We start from the raw sequence: 19,045 nt of genomic DNA, 5'->3' as shown, positions 1-19,045 counted from the left end.
CTATTTCCTTCCCACTCTTCATTGTCTCCCTACGTACTTTCATCAGTACCCACAGAGTCAACCACCTGCAACCATTCCCTTAATAGTAGTAAATAATAGCATGCATTTTTTCCAGAATGGTGATGTAAGCCCAAGTATAAAAAAAGCAGTGATGTAGCAAGAACTGGGCTTCCTTCTTATATATAGCCAGACGCGACCTGAGGAGTATCTCTGGCAGCAGCATACTTCTTAGGGAACAACGGCCAAGGGAAAAGTTATGCAAAAATACGCTATATTTGTTCCTGCTTACTGCAGCCACCACATTTCTTTTTTTGTTTGTTTTTGGTTTTTTGGGTTTTTGCCACCACATTTCTATTAAGTTGTGTGTCATTGGATAAATAAGGAATCTAAGTGTGTGTGTGTGTGTGTGTGTGTCTGTGTCTGTGTGTATTGTGGGTGTATAGTCACTTCCAGTACAGCCAAACTATCACCCCATCTGCGATACTACACACTTCATTTACGTCTCTAATATGGAAATTGTGACACTGTATTGAAGTTATTTGCTCATGTTTGTTGAATTCACTCCACTGAAAGTCAGAAGCTGTCAGTCTTCCGTGTGTACATGTTAAAGAGAATGGACGCTTATTTGATGGGAGTACTTTAGGGCTATGGAGGACAAACGGCTTAACTGCATGAACTCTTAAAACCTCCTCTAGCCCTGTGATTTCCAGTGGTGCCACTTGTAGTTTGAGTGAGATATTACATTACATGTAAGTATTAAAATCACTTACCCTTATAGTATATGTTCTTCCTCCAACCCTGTCCCGAGCTTCTAAAACCAAAACACTAACACCATATTCAGTCAAGAGTTTGGCAGCAGATAGTCCTACAGGAAAAACAAAAGAGAGCAACGTAACATTCAAATGCTTAAAATCCAAGATTTAACCAGGTCTACACATCAAATAAATGCAGGGTATCATATACAATCCAATGATTTTGCTGCCTTTCTAATAAATTCTGACCACACTGTGATTAAATGAGCCACCAATTTTTATTATTTGTCATAAGGGATTCAAAAATAACTAATTTAGTCATCTTGCATTTCAGTTGGTCAACAGAAACAAAATGTAATGGTCTTAAAATATATATATCTTGTTTCCTGGTGATAATCATATATTTAGAGAATTTTTGAGCCTCTAAATCAATCCCTATTATTTCCCTCATCCAGAAATCCTGATAGTATTAGCAGAAGAGACGATTTTCTTTAAAACTTCCTTTAGCTACACCAGGTCTCAGAATATCTATGCTTTGCTTTTCTCAACTTAAAAATCCTGTATAATCATGTCCTATGATTTATATTTTGATTACATGCTTGCTAGATCTTGTTTCCTTCACTAGTTTCTAAGTTACCATAAGGTAGAAACCATGCTTTATACTTTTTTCACTAGCTCAAACAAAGCTGAGAACAGGTTTTCACCTGTAATTAAAAGCCTTCAGGAAAGATAAAATATTTTTTAAACCCAACATAGTAATACCAGAAAAATTAAGGAAGTATTGCAGATTAACATTATATCAAGGGTGCATGCTACAAGCATGATTTATCACTGATGTTGACTTTGATCTAATCACCTGGCTGAGGTAGTGTTTGTCAAGTTTTTCCACTATAGTTATTCTTTTTCCCATCTTAACATACTGTACTCTTTGAAAGAAAGGCTATGCATAGCCCACACTTAAGGAGTGGGAAGTATGTTCCAGCTTTTTGAGGGTAGAGTATCTGTATAAATTATTTGGAATTCTGCACTGGAGATGTGTCTCTTCTCCTCACTTATTGATTTTTTCAATCATTTACTTATTAATATATCAATATGGACTCACAGATATTTGTTTTATACTTTGGATTATAATCCAACACTATGTCATTTATTTCGTTGCTTAAATTCTTCCAGCTATGGTTATTAGGAGTTCTGTTAGTTGGCTCCTATGCCCCTTTGACATGCCCCTATCATTTTGTGTGTGTGTTTGAGCACTTCCTTCCTTTCTAGTACTACACAATGCTCCAGACTCATCTTATCTTTCTCTGCCACAGCCTTAGAATCAGGCATTTCTTCAGTGAGCTTTGGTCCCTTTTACTGGAGAACAGTATTAGAAACCAAGATCTGGGTTCTAGGTGTGCTCATTGCTACTGGGGTGTCATTGCTTCTAAGACCTCTCAGCTCACAAAGAAATACAGGCCAGGCACAGTCACGCCTGTAATCCCAGCACTTTGGGAGGCCAAGGCAGGTGGATCACGAGGTCAAGAGATCAAGACCATCCTGGCTAAAATGGTGAAACCCCGTCTCTACGAAAAATACAAAAAATTAGCTGGGCATGGTGGTGGGCGCCTGTAGTCCCAGCTACTCGGGAGGCTGAGGCAGGAGAATTGCTTGAACCCGGGAGGCGGAGCTTGCAGTGAGCCGAGATTGTGCCACTGCACTCCAGCCTGGGCAACAGAGCAAGACTTCATCTCAAAAAAAAAATACATATATATATATATATATATACTGTGCTATTGTGCATACATTTATTTTTAAATCTACATTCATTTTTGTACTTCAAATTCTGTCTCGGTTCCTAGTTAACTTTATACTTCTCATTATACTTCTCATAAACTTCTCATTATTACAGAGATAAACATAATATAGGGAGAAAATGCTAGTTATATTAGGGTAGAGGGAAATAAGAATGGCACCAGAGACAAGATTAGTAAAGTGATACAAATAATACCTAAATATGTATACAAGTAGTTGAGGAGAAGAACTATTCTAACTGATTTTAAAACACACGGATTTGATAGTCCATTTATATCCTAAAGATAAAAAGAACTTCACATTTTTTTTAAATAATAATTTAGCTAGTCCTAGTATTAGCATTGTGATCCCAAGGCTGTTACATTTGTAGTATGTGATAAAACAAGTGAGTAATCAGGCTTGTGTTGTTGAGAAGCAGGTTTTTTAGCACGGAGATAAAGAAATTCAGATGTAAAAAATGATGAGATGAAGTAGTAACCCTGTAGTCCTAGATATAAATTGGAATTATAAGTATGATCTCTGGATATACTCTAATTTAAAAAAAAATATTTCTTAGTTTTGTACAATGAAAAGGCCTAGAAAAAATAACCTACCCAGTAGCAATGAACACTCCCAACACTTAGAGTGTTGTTTCTAAAAAATCAATTCTCACTACAATGAACTACGGCTTGTGACCTAGTGAGATCTGAGGCAGGAAATGTACAAGATGAGCCTGAACACTAAATCATACCAGAAAGCAAGAAGGCTGTCAGAGACTACTAGGATTCTGTCAAAAAGACTCAGGAGCCTACCTATATAAACTCCTACTGGCCAAAGATGAAATAATTTGAGTGTCAAATAAAGATAACAACTACAATGGCTTAAATCCATGAGTTCATAATAATACTAAACAAACACAAAAACTCTCATTTTCCAGCTTTGGAAAATGATAAGGAATCAACTTACCATTTTGAAAAATGGTAAGCAAAAGAAAAAATCTAGTATTCATCCTACCTTTCCCATTTGCGCTGAACCTCAAAACAACCAAATAGCTAATGAGGGGAAGTTTCTCTGTATAAAAGTATGCTAGTTAGTAAGTGAAGACAGAAATAATTCAAATGTCAGCATTTTGCAACCCCTAATGAATTAATGAATCTAGCATAATGATAATCAAGCTGCTAACACACACAGAAAAACAGATCAGACAAATGTTATCTGCCTCTTGATGGAAGCACACACCATCACCTATGAAGTAGTTTTGCAAGAATGAAGGAAAGGACAGGGAATGGGAGAGGATGGAGGGGAGGAGAGGGGAGAAGGAAGGAAGGAACAAATTAAATTCTAATGTGATCGGCCCTCTGTATCTGATACTTAGGGGACAGAGGAACATGTTAAATAATACTACTGGGATGAAATGAACAAAATCCAAATTGTAGGAAATTATACAGGACTACCCTATTTTTTTTCTTTAATTCCCTACTCATGCTCTCCTTCCCCTTTATCCTTCATGGGCTTCTCCCACAATAAATCTCTTAGAGAGCTAGTTCTATCTTGATGCCTGCTCTCACAGAACCCAGTATTTTACTCATATACAGAATGTCATAGAATACACATAGCCAAATCAAGGATGAGTTTGGGTCTACAAGATCTAAAATATCTTAAAAGATATTAAGTCTAAACCATAATATCCAGCACTGCTATCTGCTGTTCGTGTGCAATTTTGAGCCCTTCGAGTACACTACTCTTACATTGCTGATGCCCATCAAAGATTTAAGTATGTAATGAATTTGTGGAATCAGCTCACAAAGAAAGCCATCCCCTGACAGATAAATAAACTCAAACCAATGTCTGCCAGTCTTGGCACAATATGTTTTCTGGAACACAGCCAAAGGTTGTGCTGACTAATGTAAAAATGGGATGAAGGTGAAATGAAAAATATGTTTATGCATAAATCTTTCTCCTTATGTCTGATTATTTCTTTAGGGTTAAGTTCTAGAAGGGAGATTACTAAGTCGAAAGTGATGAACATTTTTAGGCCCAAAGTAATACTCCATATTTAAAAACAGAGAAACTCAGATGCAAAATTTTTATTTCTTCCCATTCCCTTTCATCAACCTAAATAAAAACCAGTTAGGTAGATAAATATACCCAAGGGTCTACTAGAATTGCTCTGGCAGTTCCTCTTGTAAGGAGGAGAAACTGGCTCTCCCCACACTGCCTAAGGGGATGGAGTAGTGGGGAACTTTGAACAACAGTGGTGGGACCTGTAGCAGTTGTGTGCATAAAGGGACCTCTCAGTAGCATCCTACAGATTCATTTCATATGCCTTTCCTTGTTGCCTCTCACAACCATCCCTTGGAGTAGATTTCATTATCTCCACATTCCAAGTGCCTGATATAACCACAACAAAGTCTCCTGAAAAGCGAAGGATTTTACTTCTCACACCCTCACTTAGAGTCTTAATAAAATCTAATCTAGTATGTAACTCCAAACAAGTTTTATGAATGGATTTCAGTGCCAATAATAAATAAACACTACTTAGGAAACTAAAAGGGGAGGGGGGAGCAGGGCTGTCTGAGCCAATACAGTGACCACACCAGTGACAAAGGTCATTTTGCAGTTTGGCATTTAAGGATATAACTAAATAAAATTTAAAAGCTGGTGAAAGTAGTTGTTTCTACATTGCAGAAAAACGATTAGCCCTATCACAGCAAGGAGAGTTTAAACTCTTAGTTTAAGAAATAAGAAATATGTTTAAAATATTTAAAAAGGATTTCAGAGAAATGGTTTCTGAAAGGTCTTAGAATTTGAAGGGTGAAGATTTAAGTTATTTAGGAAAATCTATTATATTAAGCATATTTCTTCTAAGATGCTAAATAAATGGGTGCTGATGTTTCAGTTTGCATGTTTACTGGGAAGAAGACCCTGTTAAGGAATCTCCATGATAACTTAAAGGTTAAAATATATACAATATGAAAATAAAAGTATGATGCTGTTAGGAAACTATTTTTGAATGCTTAGTAAGTCAAAGTACACGCAAACACTTGGAGCTCAGAAATCTTTTGTAATGTAATAACTGTGGCTATCTGCTGATTTGAATGGCAAAACCTAAAGATTATTCCTACTTTAAGATGTAAGTCTTGGATTATAACCAACTGTTTTTTGTACTTGTGTGTCACTCACTATGCATTCTACCCTTCCCTCATCACTACAAAATTCAATGATCAGTTACAGAAAAAAAATGATATCTTAATTGTCAACCCTACAGATTAGTTTAAGGGCTTTTGACTTAATCTTTCGAAATATTTATTGAGCATTTTTTTGTAAATGGGATAAAATTGTTAGAAAAGACTCTTAAGTCTGAAGGCAAGTCACCAAATAAAATGTGGCTACTATAAAGATAGCTTTTGTAATCAAATATTTTTTCACATTTTATTATGAAAAGAGAAAAATCTCATCTTAAATCTTTTATTTCATCTTGTTCCAAAGTAATATAAATTGCTAAACAAAAATGAAGAGCATTATGCATTACAGATCTCCCTTTCTTTCATTTTCCATCATTTAATGGCCACATAGAATCTAGTGATAAGAAGCCTGTTTCTCACGTCTCCCCACCCGCATGATAAGGGGAGGGTTTGATACAGGTATGCCCGTAAATGATTAACAACCAGTCCAGTAGTGGGAAGCGAGGACTGTTTCACAGCATTTAGATTTCCATGGTGTATATGCACTCTCATCATGGGTTTCAAACTACTAGTGTGATTTCAGGCTACTAACATTATTGTCTATTAAATCAGCAAGTGTTTATGATCATCATTGGGATGTAGGAGATGTGGGGCCATCTTGGTAAAAGACCATTGGGCCAAACTCTCAAGTATCCTAGTGTCAAAAATTTGTGATTCTCTCACCCATGTTTTTGAGAGAAGAGGTCTAAATGAACACTAGCAAAATCTATCGTCCCCTATACTCAGAGTTCTTCCTCTCCCAAACCATGGCAAACAGAGCTCATTAGGAAGAAAAGAGCCCAAGACTCCTGAGTATCCTGTGGTTTTCTATGAGAGTAGAGAGGTCAGAGAAACTACATTCACAAAGAGTTTGTTAAGGCCTTGTTGTGTGAACAAGGAGATATGATAGACTTCAAAATGCAAAAACTTGAAAACAGGAAGATAGCAGATCATAGCACAAGCAGATCTTTAATTAGTTTGCATTAAGTATTCTAAATCGGGATGATGAGTTTAAAGCAATACAATTCCTCTCCTAATTTCTCTCTCCTCAATCATTTGCAATTTACAGAAACCAAAATAAAATAGGTTAATGGATTTATCAGAGAGGTTAAAAAAAAAAAAAAAAAAGCTAGTCTGCTAAAAGCACACCTTGTTTAACGGAGTTCAAGGCAATGTGGGTCCTGGTTATTAGATCAAGAGAGCCTGGTTGAGATGTTGTATGCAGCCAGCAGTGGTGTTACCATGGCAACCTTAAACCAAGCTCCAGGTTCTTAAAGTAACTGCCCATAGAAACAGTGTTACCACCAATTCTGCAATGCTTCCAACAACCCAAAATGGTTGCTGTCCCCAGAGAACTGGTATAGGAGATGATTTTACCCACATAGCATACCTTGGGAGTTAATTTGTGCAATGAAGCCTTTGAGAAAATAATCCCTTTGCTTCCCAGGGCATAAATCTCAGGCATACTGTTGCTTTGGAACCTAGCTTCCACATTTAGCCCTGTCTTCTCCACCTCTCCCAGGGCCATTTGCTTTACCTTATTTCTTCAAGAATATTCACATTATTCTATCACAGAAAAGTAAGAAATTCCTCAATTTGACTCATGCCACCCTTTTCAGCTCCTATGTGATTTCTGATTTTCTTTCTACAACACATGATCAGGTGTCTCCATTTCCTAACTTGAATAAACCTGGAAATGTAGTGTACTCCTCATAAAAAATGCCCAGTGACCCCACCATCAATGCAGACAATCAATATAGTCATCTGTCACACTCTGTCCCTGCTACCCTGATTTATTTTTCTTCTTAGTACACATTACTACCTGGCACTACACACACACACACACACACACACACATTTTTTGTATGTTATTTAACTAAGCCCACATGAAAATAGGGTCTTTGCTCATTTTTGCTTATTGCTGTATCTCCAGAGCCTAACATAGTACCTGGCATGCAGTGGACACTCAGGAAATATTTGTTGAAATAATTTATTAATGAATGAATAGAGTTTATAAAACTTCAGAGACTGCAATTCAAAAACACTCACAAATTCAATGGTATGTATGCCTACTGAAGGCATTCACAGTTTAAAAACAAACAAAACAAAACAAAAATCCCATAATGAATTGGCCAGACAAAACATTCCTGGGGCAGGCTCTGGATTTATTCTCCTAGTATTATGTGGAAGAGCTCCTGCTATAGAGCTAGTGCAATTTGAAATCACATTTTATTATTTACTGTGTGATAATCTTAAGAAAGTTTCTTCAGCCTGTTGCCACAGCTATAAAACAGAGATAATAATTGTTCTGCCTTGGTGGGTAATGTGAAGATTAAACAAGGTAACATGTATAATTACTCAGCCAAGAGACTGATGCCTGGTAAATATACCATTAGTATGAGCTATCATCATCACCATTATCCTTAAGGTCACTGATGACCTCCTTTTTTCTAAGCCTCATGGTTTTGTCTCAATCCTTAAACTCTTTTATGCTATGGTTGGTATTGTTGATCATGTATTTCTCTAAATCTGTGTTTCCCAGAGGGCGATCTGTGGAAAAGTACTTCTTTGAGGATGTACACAGAATTTGTCAACATTGTTCAGTAAGATAAACACATTCTCAAGTTCATTGTGTTCCAGATTACAATAAAGGTAAAGAAAAGGTGCTATGGAGTGATTTAGGAGAGCTTCCAGAGCTTTTGGAGTGATTGGCTTGAACACTATGCTTAATGGTGAAAAAACAGTAGCATTAAAATCAGAAACAAGGTAGAAATGCCACCATTACCAATTTTATTTAACATTATTGGGCAAGTACTAATCAATGCCATTAGATAAGGGTGAAATGAGGCATAAAAATTAGAGAAGAGAGAAAATTATCATAGTGGATGGATAGTGGAAACTTAGCCTGGAAAATTGATGAGAAGGAATGAATAAATGAATGAAAGAAAAACAAAAAGAAAATTCAAGGAATAAGGTGTCTAGTTTAAAAATTATTATTATTTTTTTCGAGATGGAGTCTTGCTCTTTCGCCCAGGCTGGAGTGCAGTGGTGCGGTCTCAGCTCACTGCAATCTCTGCCCCCTGGGTTTAAGTAATTCTCTTGCCTCAGCCTCCCAAGTAGCTGGGATTACAGGTGCACACCACCACGCCTGGCTATTTTTTTTTTGTATTTTTAGTAGAGATGGGGTTTTACCATGTTGGCCAGGGTGGTCTCGAACTCCTGATCTCATGATCCACCCGCCTCAGTCTCCCAAAGTGCTGGGATTACAGCTGTGAAAACCATGCCCAGCCAAAATTAATATTAAAAGATAAATATCTACCCTATGTACAATGAATTGGAATATGATGGAAAAAAATAAGCTCACTTCTTAGAGCAACATCAACTCAACAAGAGCTCTGAAAAAGAAACCTGAAAAATATCTTCAAAATCACCAAAAGACACAATAGAAGATTTGAACAGAAAAATAGTTTTTATTTTTTGATAAAAGGAAATAGTATTATAAAGACCTTAATTCCTCCAAATAAATCTACAAATGTAATGAAATCTCAATTAAAATATTAGTAACTTTTTCTTTATATTAGAAAGCCTGATTCTAAAGTTCACATGGAAAAATAGCATGGCCAGCTTGCCAGAAAATTCCTGAAAAAGCATTATAACTAGCTCAACTTTTCATTAAAATGTATGACAAAGCTACAGTAGAAAGAGTTGTGCTGGTACAAGATTAGAGAGACAGAGAAATAAGAGCATATGGTCTAGAAATAGCCTAAATTATACAAATCAGTAGGTAAATCCTGGTTTAGTCAATAAATTGTGTTGAGACATCTGATTTGGGGAAATTAAAAAAGTAAAGCAGAATCTCTCTCTAACTCTTTACTCAGAATAAACTCAGAAGAAAGATTTAAATGCATAACATAAAAACCTTAAAAAACTAGAATAAAGTAGGGCAGATTTTTATAAAGTAATATTCTTGGAATAAAGAATGTTTCCTGTACAAGACACAAAACCCAGAAGCCATAAAAAGAAAATATTTGCAACATTCAACAAAGAATTCATTTCTTCAAAATATAAAAAGTTCTCACAAATCAATAAGAAAAAATGACCAGACATGCTTTTAAAATAGGTTAAAAAATGTGAACATGAGCTTTTACAGAAGAAATGTAAATGCCTTTCAATGAAAAGGTGTTCAATCTCACTCATAACTGGAGAAATATAAAAATAAGGTACCATTTTGGCTTATTGGGTTGAAGAATGAAAATAGTTAAAACATAGTATTGAAATGGATGCAGAAAAACAGATTCTGTCTTACACTGTTGGTGGCAAAGTAAAGTGATTCAATTTTGTTGTCATTAGCTATCAAAACTATAAATGGACCTCCCTTTGATCCAGCAATTACAACCCTAGTAAGCTCTCTTACATATAAACTTACCTATGTGCTCCAAGAGCTACATACAAGGATGTGGTAGAGGCATTCTTTGAAATACTACACAACTATTAAAAAGAATGAAAGTTCTTTGAAATAAATAAGGTAAAATAAGCAAAGTTGAGATTCCCTGTATATAGTATAGGCCCATTGTAGAATAGCAAAAAATGTATATACTTCATACTTGCACAGTAAATATCTGAAAGGATACACAATAAACTATCATAGCAGTTATTTTTGGGGTATAGTGCTTGGGGCTGAAGTGGAATGAAGAGTCATCTTTCAATACACTTACTTGAATGTACTGCATATATATGTTTCCTGTAGAACATCACTGTGTTTGCAAAGAGAAAACTAGTACACACAAACATTAAGAATGTTTTGCTACCCCAAATTATTTTTCCCCTTAAAATGTTTCAAATACAGCCTACAGATATATGAAATGTGGGCTGTCTTCATGAGAAGCATCTAAGGCATGGATAACAGTGGAATCTTTCTGCAAGTACATATACTTACCCCTTCACAAGTATCATAAACCTAGCTAAAGTCATTCCTTTATCTATTCACCCATCAAATAATATTGCACTCTTACTGAGTCCCGGGCATCATCCTAGGTGCTGTGATACAGGTGAATATAACTAAGTCCTCATGAAGCTTACATTTTTATGGGAAGAGAGACAAATAAAGGAATAAATATTAAGATTAAGTGATTAGGAACTATTAAGGAAATATTAAGTGCTATGAAGGCAAACAAAGCAGAGTAAGGGAAGAGTGAGCCATGGAGGTGGGGAGTACTTTTACACAGGGTCATCAGTGAATGTATCTGAGAGGTGACATTAAAGCAGAGATCTTTTTTTTTTATATATACTTTAAGTTCTAGGGTACATGTGCACAACCTGCAGGTTTGTTACATATGTATACATGCGCCATGTTGGTGTGCTGCACCCATTAACTCGTCATTTACATTAGGTATACCTCCTAATGCTATCCCTCCCCCCACCCCCCACCCCATGACAGACCCCGGTGTGTGATGTTCCCCTTCCTGTGTCCAAGTGTTCTCATTGTTCAATTCCCACCTATGAGTGAGAACAAAAGCAGAGATCTTAATGAAGGAAGTGAGCCATGCAAGTATCTGGGGAAGATAGGAAAAAGGCTGAGGTGCTCAAAGACCAGTAAGGCTGGCACAGCCAAAGGGAAATTAGTGAGGAGAAGATGAGACTGGAAAAGTAAGAAGAGACTAAGTGACAGAGTGTCTTGTAGACCACAGCAAAACTCTAGGTTTTGGTCTAAGTATGATGGGGGCTACTGGAGGCTTATAAGTAGGGGAGTGATTCACCTTATTTTAACTTTTTAAAAGATCATCCTGGTTTCTGTGAGGAAAGCAGACTGTAGTGGGGCAAAAGAGGAAGGAAGTACAGAGACTAGTAAAGAGGCAGATCTCTGGCCAAGAGATCATGGTGGCTTGGACAAAGGCAAAAGACCACAATGGCTTGGGTGGGGATAACTGTGGTTGCAGTTGTTGTGGGAAGCTGTGAGATACAGAACATATTTTGAGGCTACAGCCAATAGGATTTGCTGCTGGAATGGATGTGGTGTATGACAAAAAGGGAGGAACCAAGAATGGATACAATCTTTTTAATCTGAGCAACTGGTTAAATGGTGGTACCATTTATTAAGCTGGAAACAGCCAGGGGAAGAAGAGTTATGGGGAAATATCAAGTGTCTTACTTTAGATGCATTAATCTTGAGATGCATAAATGAGCTAAATGTGTGTTATGAAAAACAGAAATGTGTTACAAATCTTTGCATCCCTAGGATGGAGCCTGCATGTTGCAGTGCCCAAATGCTTGTTGCAATGAATAGAAGAACCACATACTAAGAAAACAAAATCATGCTTATGTGGATGAGGGCAACAGGGAAGTTTCTAATGCTACCTAGAATATATTTATCTCAAGCAACTAAGAAACATTGACAAGGATAGGGTGGCATGTCATTTTTATTGCCCTTGGAGTGTTCAGTCCAAGGGCAATATTTATTCCTTTATGCCTTTATGCCTAAGTAAGTCCTTTATTCCTTTATTCCTAAGTAAGTCAGCAGATTCTAAATACTGCTAGCACATTCTCTGATCTTTGAACCAGCATTGTGCTTTTTGGCAGAAGACAACAGAGAATATCAATGTACACACAAACTTGCCCTTGATACATAAAAACATTCCTACCTATCTATCTATCTAATCTATACCTATGCCCATCTGCATTTTGTACTTCCTTTCAGATACATAATTCTCTGCTTTTGGAAAGGCCAAATCTTCTAATCCCTTTGATAGGCTAAAAAAGATAGGGCTGTCTCAAGTAATAAACAGATGAAAGCTAACAATTAACTTCAATTTGCCCTGAATTCAACAGACTGGTTGTCTAGACAGTCCTAATTTATTTGATTATTGTTCAGCATTCATCTTCACTTTAGATAAAAGGATCTCACCCAAGTTAGGGAATGCAATTTACCCCTTAATTCATTATTTGTCCCATTCTTTCATTGAAACTTAAAATACACCAGGGACACTCCATATTGCTGTTCTTGGACTGTGCACACTAGGATGGGCTGTAGTTCCCCAAATGTTTTATGGAACATGAGTCCTCAAGAAAGATGCTCTGGGGAGAAGTATCAATGTTCATGGAAGTTGAGACACCATATACTGTTTCTCCTTCTGGGAAATGCCTGGTGCACACCGGCATATGGTCCTGAGAAGTCCCGCAGCAAAAAGACCCATTTAACTCAGCATTTATCCACCCTCTGCTTTTAAAAAAAATGTATACCTGAAAACACACTTTAGGAAAGCTTGTTTAATATCTTACAAGATTGATTGTTCAAATAGCATAATAAACTCCCAAAGGCAAGGTCCTAGGTGAACAATGCCCAGAGCACAAGCTGAGCATGTTGGAGCAAGGTTTTAGTGTAGCTATGGTATATACTCTGATGCCTGCCTAGTTCTTTCTCTTTATTCCCAAAAGTGACATCTTTCTTCAACTTCGATATGCATCATCACCTAGAAATTGTACAGAGTACACTGCATGATACATTAAGTTAATTCTCTATTATTCAGTGAAGTGATCTCTGGCCAACAGAATTCTTACATAACTGCACATTTGGACTCTTGGACTGAACACTCCAAGGGCAATAAAAAGTATAGTCAAATATCAACTAATATTGCCTCATTTTTGAGGCAATCAGATTTCATCAGATTTTTGAAGAGGCATTTCATTTTTGAGGCAATATGCCCAAAGCAGAAAAGCAGAGTGCAAACCCCACAAATTTTACCCAAGGCATATAGTGATGCACAACTGATAAATATTTACTGAATGAATGAACAGATACATACAAGCAAGAAAATGGTCTTCAACTTAGGCCACAGCTCCAAGCTAACTCATTTAATCTGGAAACGGTCACCTTAAAGGTCATCTTCATTACATTTCAGAATTTATCCAAAATCTATGACACTTCTGTCGAGTATGACTTCCTCCATGAAATCCTTTCCTTGTCACTTCCTCCAGGTGGAATTAACTCCTCCCTCCTCCGTGCTGACATTGGACCTCTGAACCAACTTTGAAGAGCATTTTAGGCTCATCTCTGTAACCCCTGTGACACAGAGGTTACATAGATTCTATGCCTCACACAAGTCACTGAATAGACGATGGGCTAATGATACTTTAAATAAACAATCTTTGAAAACTACTAAAAGAAATCTCAACCACCACAGCCTTCCATTTCCTTCACCAATGTTTTCTCCCAAATTCTTTCTTTTCAAAACATGTCAATTTCACTTCTCTAGTTATCACAGAGCTAATATAGCAAATGTAGGTGCCTTCGTTTCCAGCCTGAATGTTTTGGTCTACTTAAAAATTCATTACTAGTAACTGTCTAATGATGTAATGAATCCTCTGAAATATTTTTCACCACTTTTGTGAAGTCTCAGTATCAGCTAAAAATAATTACACTATTAGGACAGTGACACAGAAGAGGTTTCCAGAACACTGGCCTAGTGCAGAGGAGAAAAACATCTATGCGTAAAAATATGCATTTTTTTGGTGAAAAGGTCCAATATCTTTCATCAGATTTTCCAAGAGACATTTGGTTCAAAAGGTCAAGAATCACTGATCTAAACTATCCCAACAATCTCCACATATCCCAAATGCACTAGGAATGGACTTTCCAAAAAGGAAATAGATTTGTCATATGAAAGTCATTTTATCTAATAGGGTGTCCCATATTTTTAAATTTAAATGTTCAGAAAGCAATAATATTGCTTGTGATACCTTATAATATATAAATTACTGTTAAGCAGTAGTCACTATGCTTTAGAGCATCAACCTTCAAAGTAAAGCAATAATAAGGTTTACTGCAGATCTATGGATGAGCTGACAAAGCAAGTCCAGTGAGGTGAGGTACAGAAAGAGCACTGTCCTGGAAGTCAGTATTTTACGCATCCAAGGACAAGTTAGACAGCTAAGAATTTTGTGGCATTTGGTAATTCCCTTGACCCCTCTAAGCCTCTGTTTCAGTCCCTTTGGGCTCTTACAGGCCACCATCCTATAACCCTTGGACATGGTTAATATATAATTACTTCAACTCTTAAATCTTATCATCTGTTTTTTATGTTCTTAACACTCTTACTTAATCAATCAATTAAATATTGTCATTGAGTGTGCTTTGTTTACTTTCGCCTAGCAACAACTAGAAAAGGGTTTTTAAACAAAGTCTCAGAGAAGCCATGGGGAAAGTGTGAATGAGCACCTGTGAAGAGACCCAGGCCCTGATTTAAGTTTGTGAAGAATGTCAGTATGAGAGATAATGCAAACTCTTCCCAGAATAAAGCATAGAAGAAAAAAACGTTGAGGAGGGTCCAAGAAAGAAAGCTAAAGAGACAGATCTTCATGAAATTGACTAATTACTAAAAATCCATACCAGAAGATATATCACATATAACTTAATCCAACTTCTTGGATGACAAAACCACAGTTCAAAGACTTTAAATTTCCCTAATACACAATGACAGATGGCAACATAACAAGAAATAGATTGTTTGAAGGAAAATACAAATTGCTGGTAAAAATATAAAATATTTGTCATGATAAAGGAGGAGAAACAGTCCCAACAATCAATTTGTCTCAAATGCTCACAACATTTAGAAAATGTTTTGATTCAATTTTTGAAGTTCTAATTACAATGAAAAAAAAAAAACCTATCATTATGAAATCTATACATCTCATACATACAAGTATATTCCTTAACAACTATTTATCGGGTGTCTACACTTTCTAAATCACAGGGCTGGGTACCCTATATGTAATATAAAACTAGAATACAACCTTAGTCTTTCTGAGTACACTTGGATGCAAATACTGCAAGATTTTTCATAGGTTAAAATATTTTTATGCCACAACTGCACAAAGATTGTGACCCAATATTCACCAATAATGGTGCTCCATGATTCTTTTTCTCCATTATTGGTCTCTGTAATATATGCAATTATGCTATAACTAGATCTATTGTTAAATACATTTTTCACAATAGCTGAGGATTATGTAACAATTCAAATCAATCAGTATTGACTAAATGCTAAAATTCCCATTTAATGCCGGATAAATCCAAAAGCTCCTTCAACCATGAAGATTTCAAAAAAAAAAAAAAATCAGAACACAAATAAATGTAATTCTTGTATTCTTTGTTTAGTATTTTAAAAGTTTATGAAGTAAAAACACCCTAGTTTATTTTTTAGAAAAATAAAATATAAATTAGGGGCAGAGAAGTGTCCTAAACAGCACAAAATTAATGCTCAGCCCACATTGAACCTCAGAGTATTTAAATAACTAAGACACCAAAAATAAGTGGCATTTCTTAAATGGAAGCTTTTCTTAATCACTGCAAAACCACACAGTACATGCTGCCAAATTCTGGGTTAAAATGCCTAAAATGGTCCTAGCAGAATAATTTTTACGGGTGATATATTTCAGCAAAAAGGGGAAATTGTGGTATGTTGTGGACTCAATCATTGGAACGCTGAACATTAGTCATTTCTCTTGCAAAATGGCTTTTCTGTCTCTCAGAAGATAAGAAAAATTCATTCCTGCTGGTTTTATACAGCACTGAATTCTGGGCAGCTAGTGTTCTCAATTCTTTTAGCAGAGCTCAGCTGATGGACAAAAATAGAGAGGAGTTCTATTGCTTAAACACTATTTGGACACGAAGAGGTCTTTCTACATGACACTTGGAATTTAATTGCAAAAAAAAAAAAAAAAAAAATGAAGAAACGCTTTATTCACCCAGGACAATCCAGCATTATGACTAAGGCATTTTCACTGTGCACTCGCTAACCATTCACAGCTCACACAGGAACAAAAATCATGGGTAGACGTGGCACACTGGGCTCATCTCAATAGCTACCAGGATCACATACCTAGAGGCATAGGAAACAACTATTTTCATTCCCTGGAACTCTCGCCGTTGGGAAATTAAGCACTGCTCATGTCTGGCTTACACCCTCATGACTGCATCTGTGTTCCTCTAGTCTCTCCTGTATGGTATGTCTTTTTTTCCATCCTCTTATCCCTACCTGTTAAAATTCTACTTTTCTCTCAAGATCACTGCACTTTGTTCATATTCAAAACATTAATATTTATCTCACCGCATTGATATTTATCTCACTATATTCATATCAATTATTATCTCACTGTATTCATGTCAATTATTCACCCACTTGATTACTTCTTCCAGAAGATAGAAGTACCTTATGTACAGGGATGCTACTTACTCATCATTATATATCTCTTTCTTTCCCCATGATCCCCAGTCACTGCTTAATATATAGGTAGAGGTTCTTGAAATGCTTAAACAAGACCAGGAGCCAGAGCTACCTCTACTTGTAATGAGTTGCTTTGAGAGATTGAGCATTTCCTATCCTTAAATGTGTTCAAAGCTACAGCCATCTGGCCCTAATCACTAGCGAGGTGCTGTCAAGAAGATTAAAATCTTAGGTGATTGGACTAGATTGCCTTTTAAAACTCCTTTGACCCAAAGACTCAAATTCCAAACAGACTCATGAAGGAAGTATACATTGTCCCCTGGAGGTGGGCTTTTTTCTTGTTTCCTTTTTTTATTTACTAAAGAGAGCCATTTCAGAAATTCTCAGTTGAGGGCAGATTTAAAAATCTTCCACTGCTAGTTTTCTGTCATTTATTGTATCTGTGGCAGCTCATGAGTAAGAACTAGCATCTGAATTCAGTGACCGAGCCATTATCCTTAAAATCAAATCATGAAATAAGAGATAGAAAATAAGTGTAAATTGTTTGTTAAGTACAGATTACAAGCTCTACAAGAGGAGAGAAAAATCAATGGGAGCCAGAGTGATCAAGGAAAGGATCTTCAACCATGCATTGAAGGATAGATAGAATATAAATGTAAGAGAAAAGCACTTCCATGTTAAGAAAGATAAAAACAGAAAAGGCATGAAGAGACAAAATAAACTTAGTGTAGCCTGAGGACATGAGGCAGTGAGACTAAAGCTCAAATCCATGTTGGAAAATAGTAGGAAATGCTACTTGGGGGGCGGGATAGGGAGGTGTTTGGGAGGCTGCTAATAGGAGACCATTGAAGGCCCTGAGCAGAGGGGCAAGGTGCTGAAAGAAGTGTTTAAGAAAAATCAAGTTTGGGAGAACACTGAATGCAGGATGGACATAAAGGGAGAGCCATTATTGTAAAGGGTGGCCACTGGGAAGGGGGTCATAACCAGGTAGCTTCAGGGGTCAAGAGCTTTTGCAACAACATTGATGGAACTGGAGACCATTATCTTAAGTGAAACAACTCAGAAATAGAAAGTCCAATACCATATGTTCTCACTTATAAGTGGGAGCTAAATAATGTGCACAAACAGACATAGAGGTATGGAATAATAGACATTGGTGACTGGAAGGGTGTGAGGGCAGGAGGAAGGAGGTACCTAATGGGTACAACGTACATTATTCACATTATGAATACATTAAAAGCCCAGACTTCACCACTACACAATCTATCCATGTAACAAAATTGCAGTTGTATCCCTTACATTTATACAAAATATTTTTAAAAAAGAGTCTGTCCTGGTGATAGGGGGAGGGAGGTCATCATAGAGAAAGGAGAAGAGAGATAGCCCCAAAGAAGAGTGAGAAGGATCTGCTAAAAAGGTGCAGAAGATAAAAGAAAAGATTATGTCAAAAATTATAGAAGGGATGGTGGTGCTAGGAACAGAGTCAAGGAACTGAGGAAAAGAAGCTGGATTGGCTAGCACATGTTCAATATGGTACATGTTGAACCTGAAGTGTTCAATCGTGAAATACCCAGGAGCAGATAAGCTATGGGATGGGAGTTCAGGGAAAGAAGAGGATTCAAATTAGAGACTTGAGAGTTTTCTACAGATAAGGGACAGCTGAAGTCCTAGAATGAGAAAGAGAGGGAGAGAGTACCAAGAGCCCCAAAGTGATGAACAGTGGAACCTTTCAAAACCAGATGTTTGCAAGAATATGAGGACAATGAAAGGGATGGAAAAGCAGCAATCAGTATGGGATAAAAATTCAGGATCCAATAGCATCGCAGAAAACATGAAAGGAGTTTCAAAAAGGAATGGGTGATAGATGATGAATGATGGTTAAGGACCACAGCATTTTAAAGATATCACTAGACCAGCAAATCAGCAGGTTTATTTCCCCTCTCAACTATTAACATACTATATATAATTATTTAATTGGTGGTTAGGCAGATAAAAAGAGTTTGTGGTTGTAAGACAGTCTATTTTATGTTTTATAATGACAAAAAAGGAGATACATCAAGATGCTGCTATTCTCTGT

General features: G+C 36.6%; 1 protein-coding gene across 2 annotated transcripts in view; it reads right to left on the bottom strand.

The window, feature by feature from the left end:
• The window catches only part of MAOA (monoamine oxidase A), a 138,012-nt gene that overhangs the window by 62,363 nt on the left and 56,604 nt on the right, over nt 1–19,045 (bottom strand). For both annotated transcript variants that reach the window (XM_054543972.1, NM_001131441.1), the window contains 1 exon segment: nt 771–865. Coding sequence is in view for 1 of the 2 variants with exons in the window: in NM_001131441.1 (NP_001124913.1) it covers nt 771–865 (95 nt within the window). In the remaining variant the exon portion in view is untranslated.

The sequence above is a fragment of the Pongo abelii genome, chromosome X, assembly GCF_028885655.2.
Source record: "Pongo abelii isolate AG06213 chromosome X, NHGRI_mPonAbe1-v2.0_pri, whole genome shotgun sequence".
Taxonomy (NCBI): domain Eukaryota; kingdom Metazoa; phylum Chordata; class Mammalia; order Primates; family Hominidae; genus Pongo; species Pongo abelii.
This window is presented reverse-complemented; position numbering and strand designations above follow the sequence as displayed.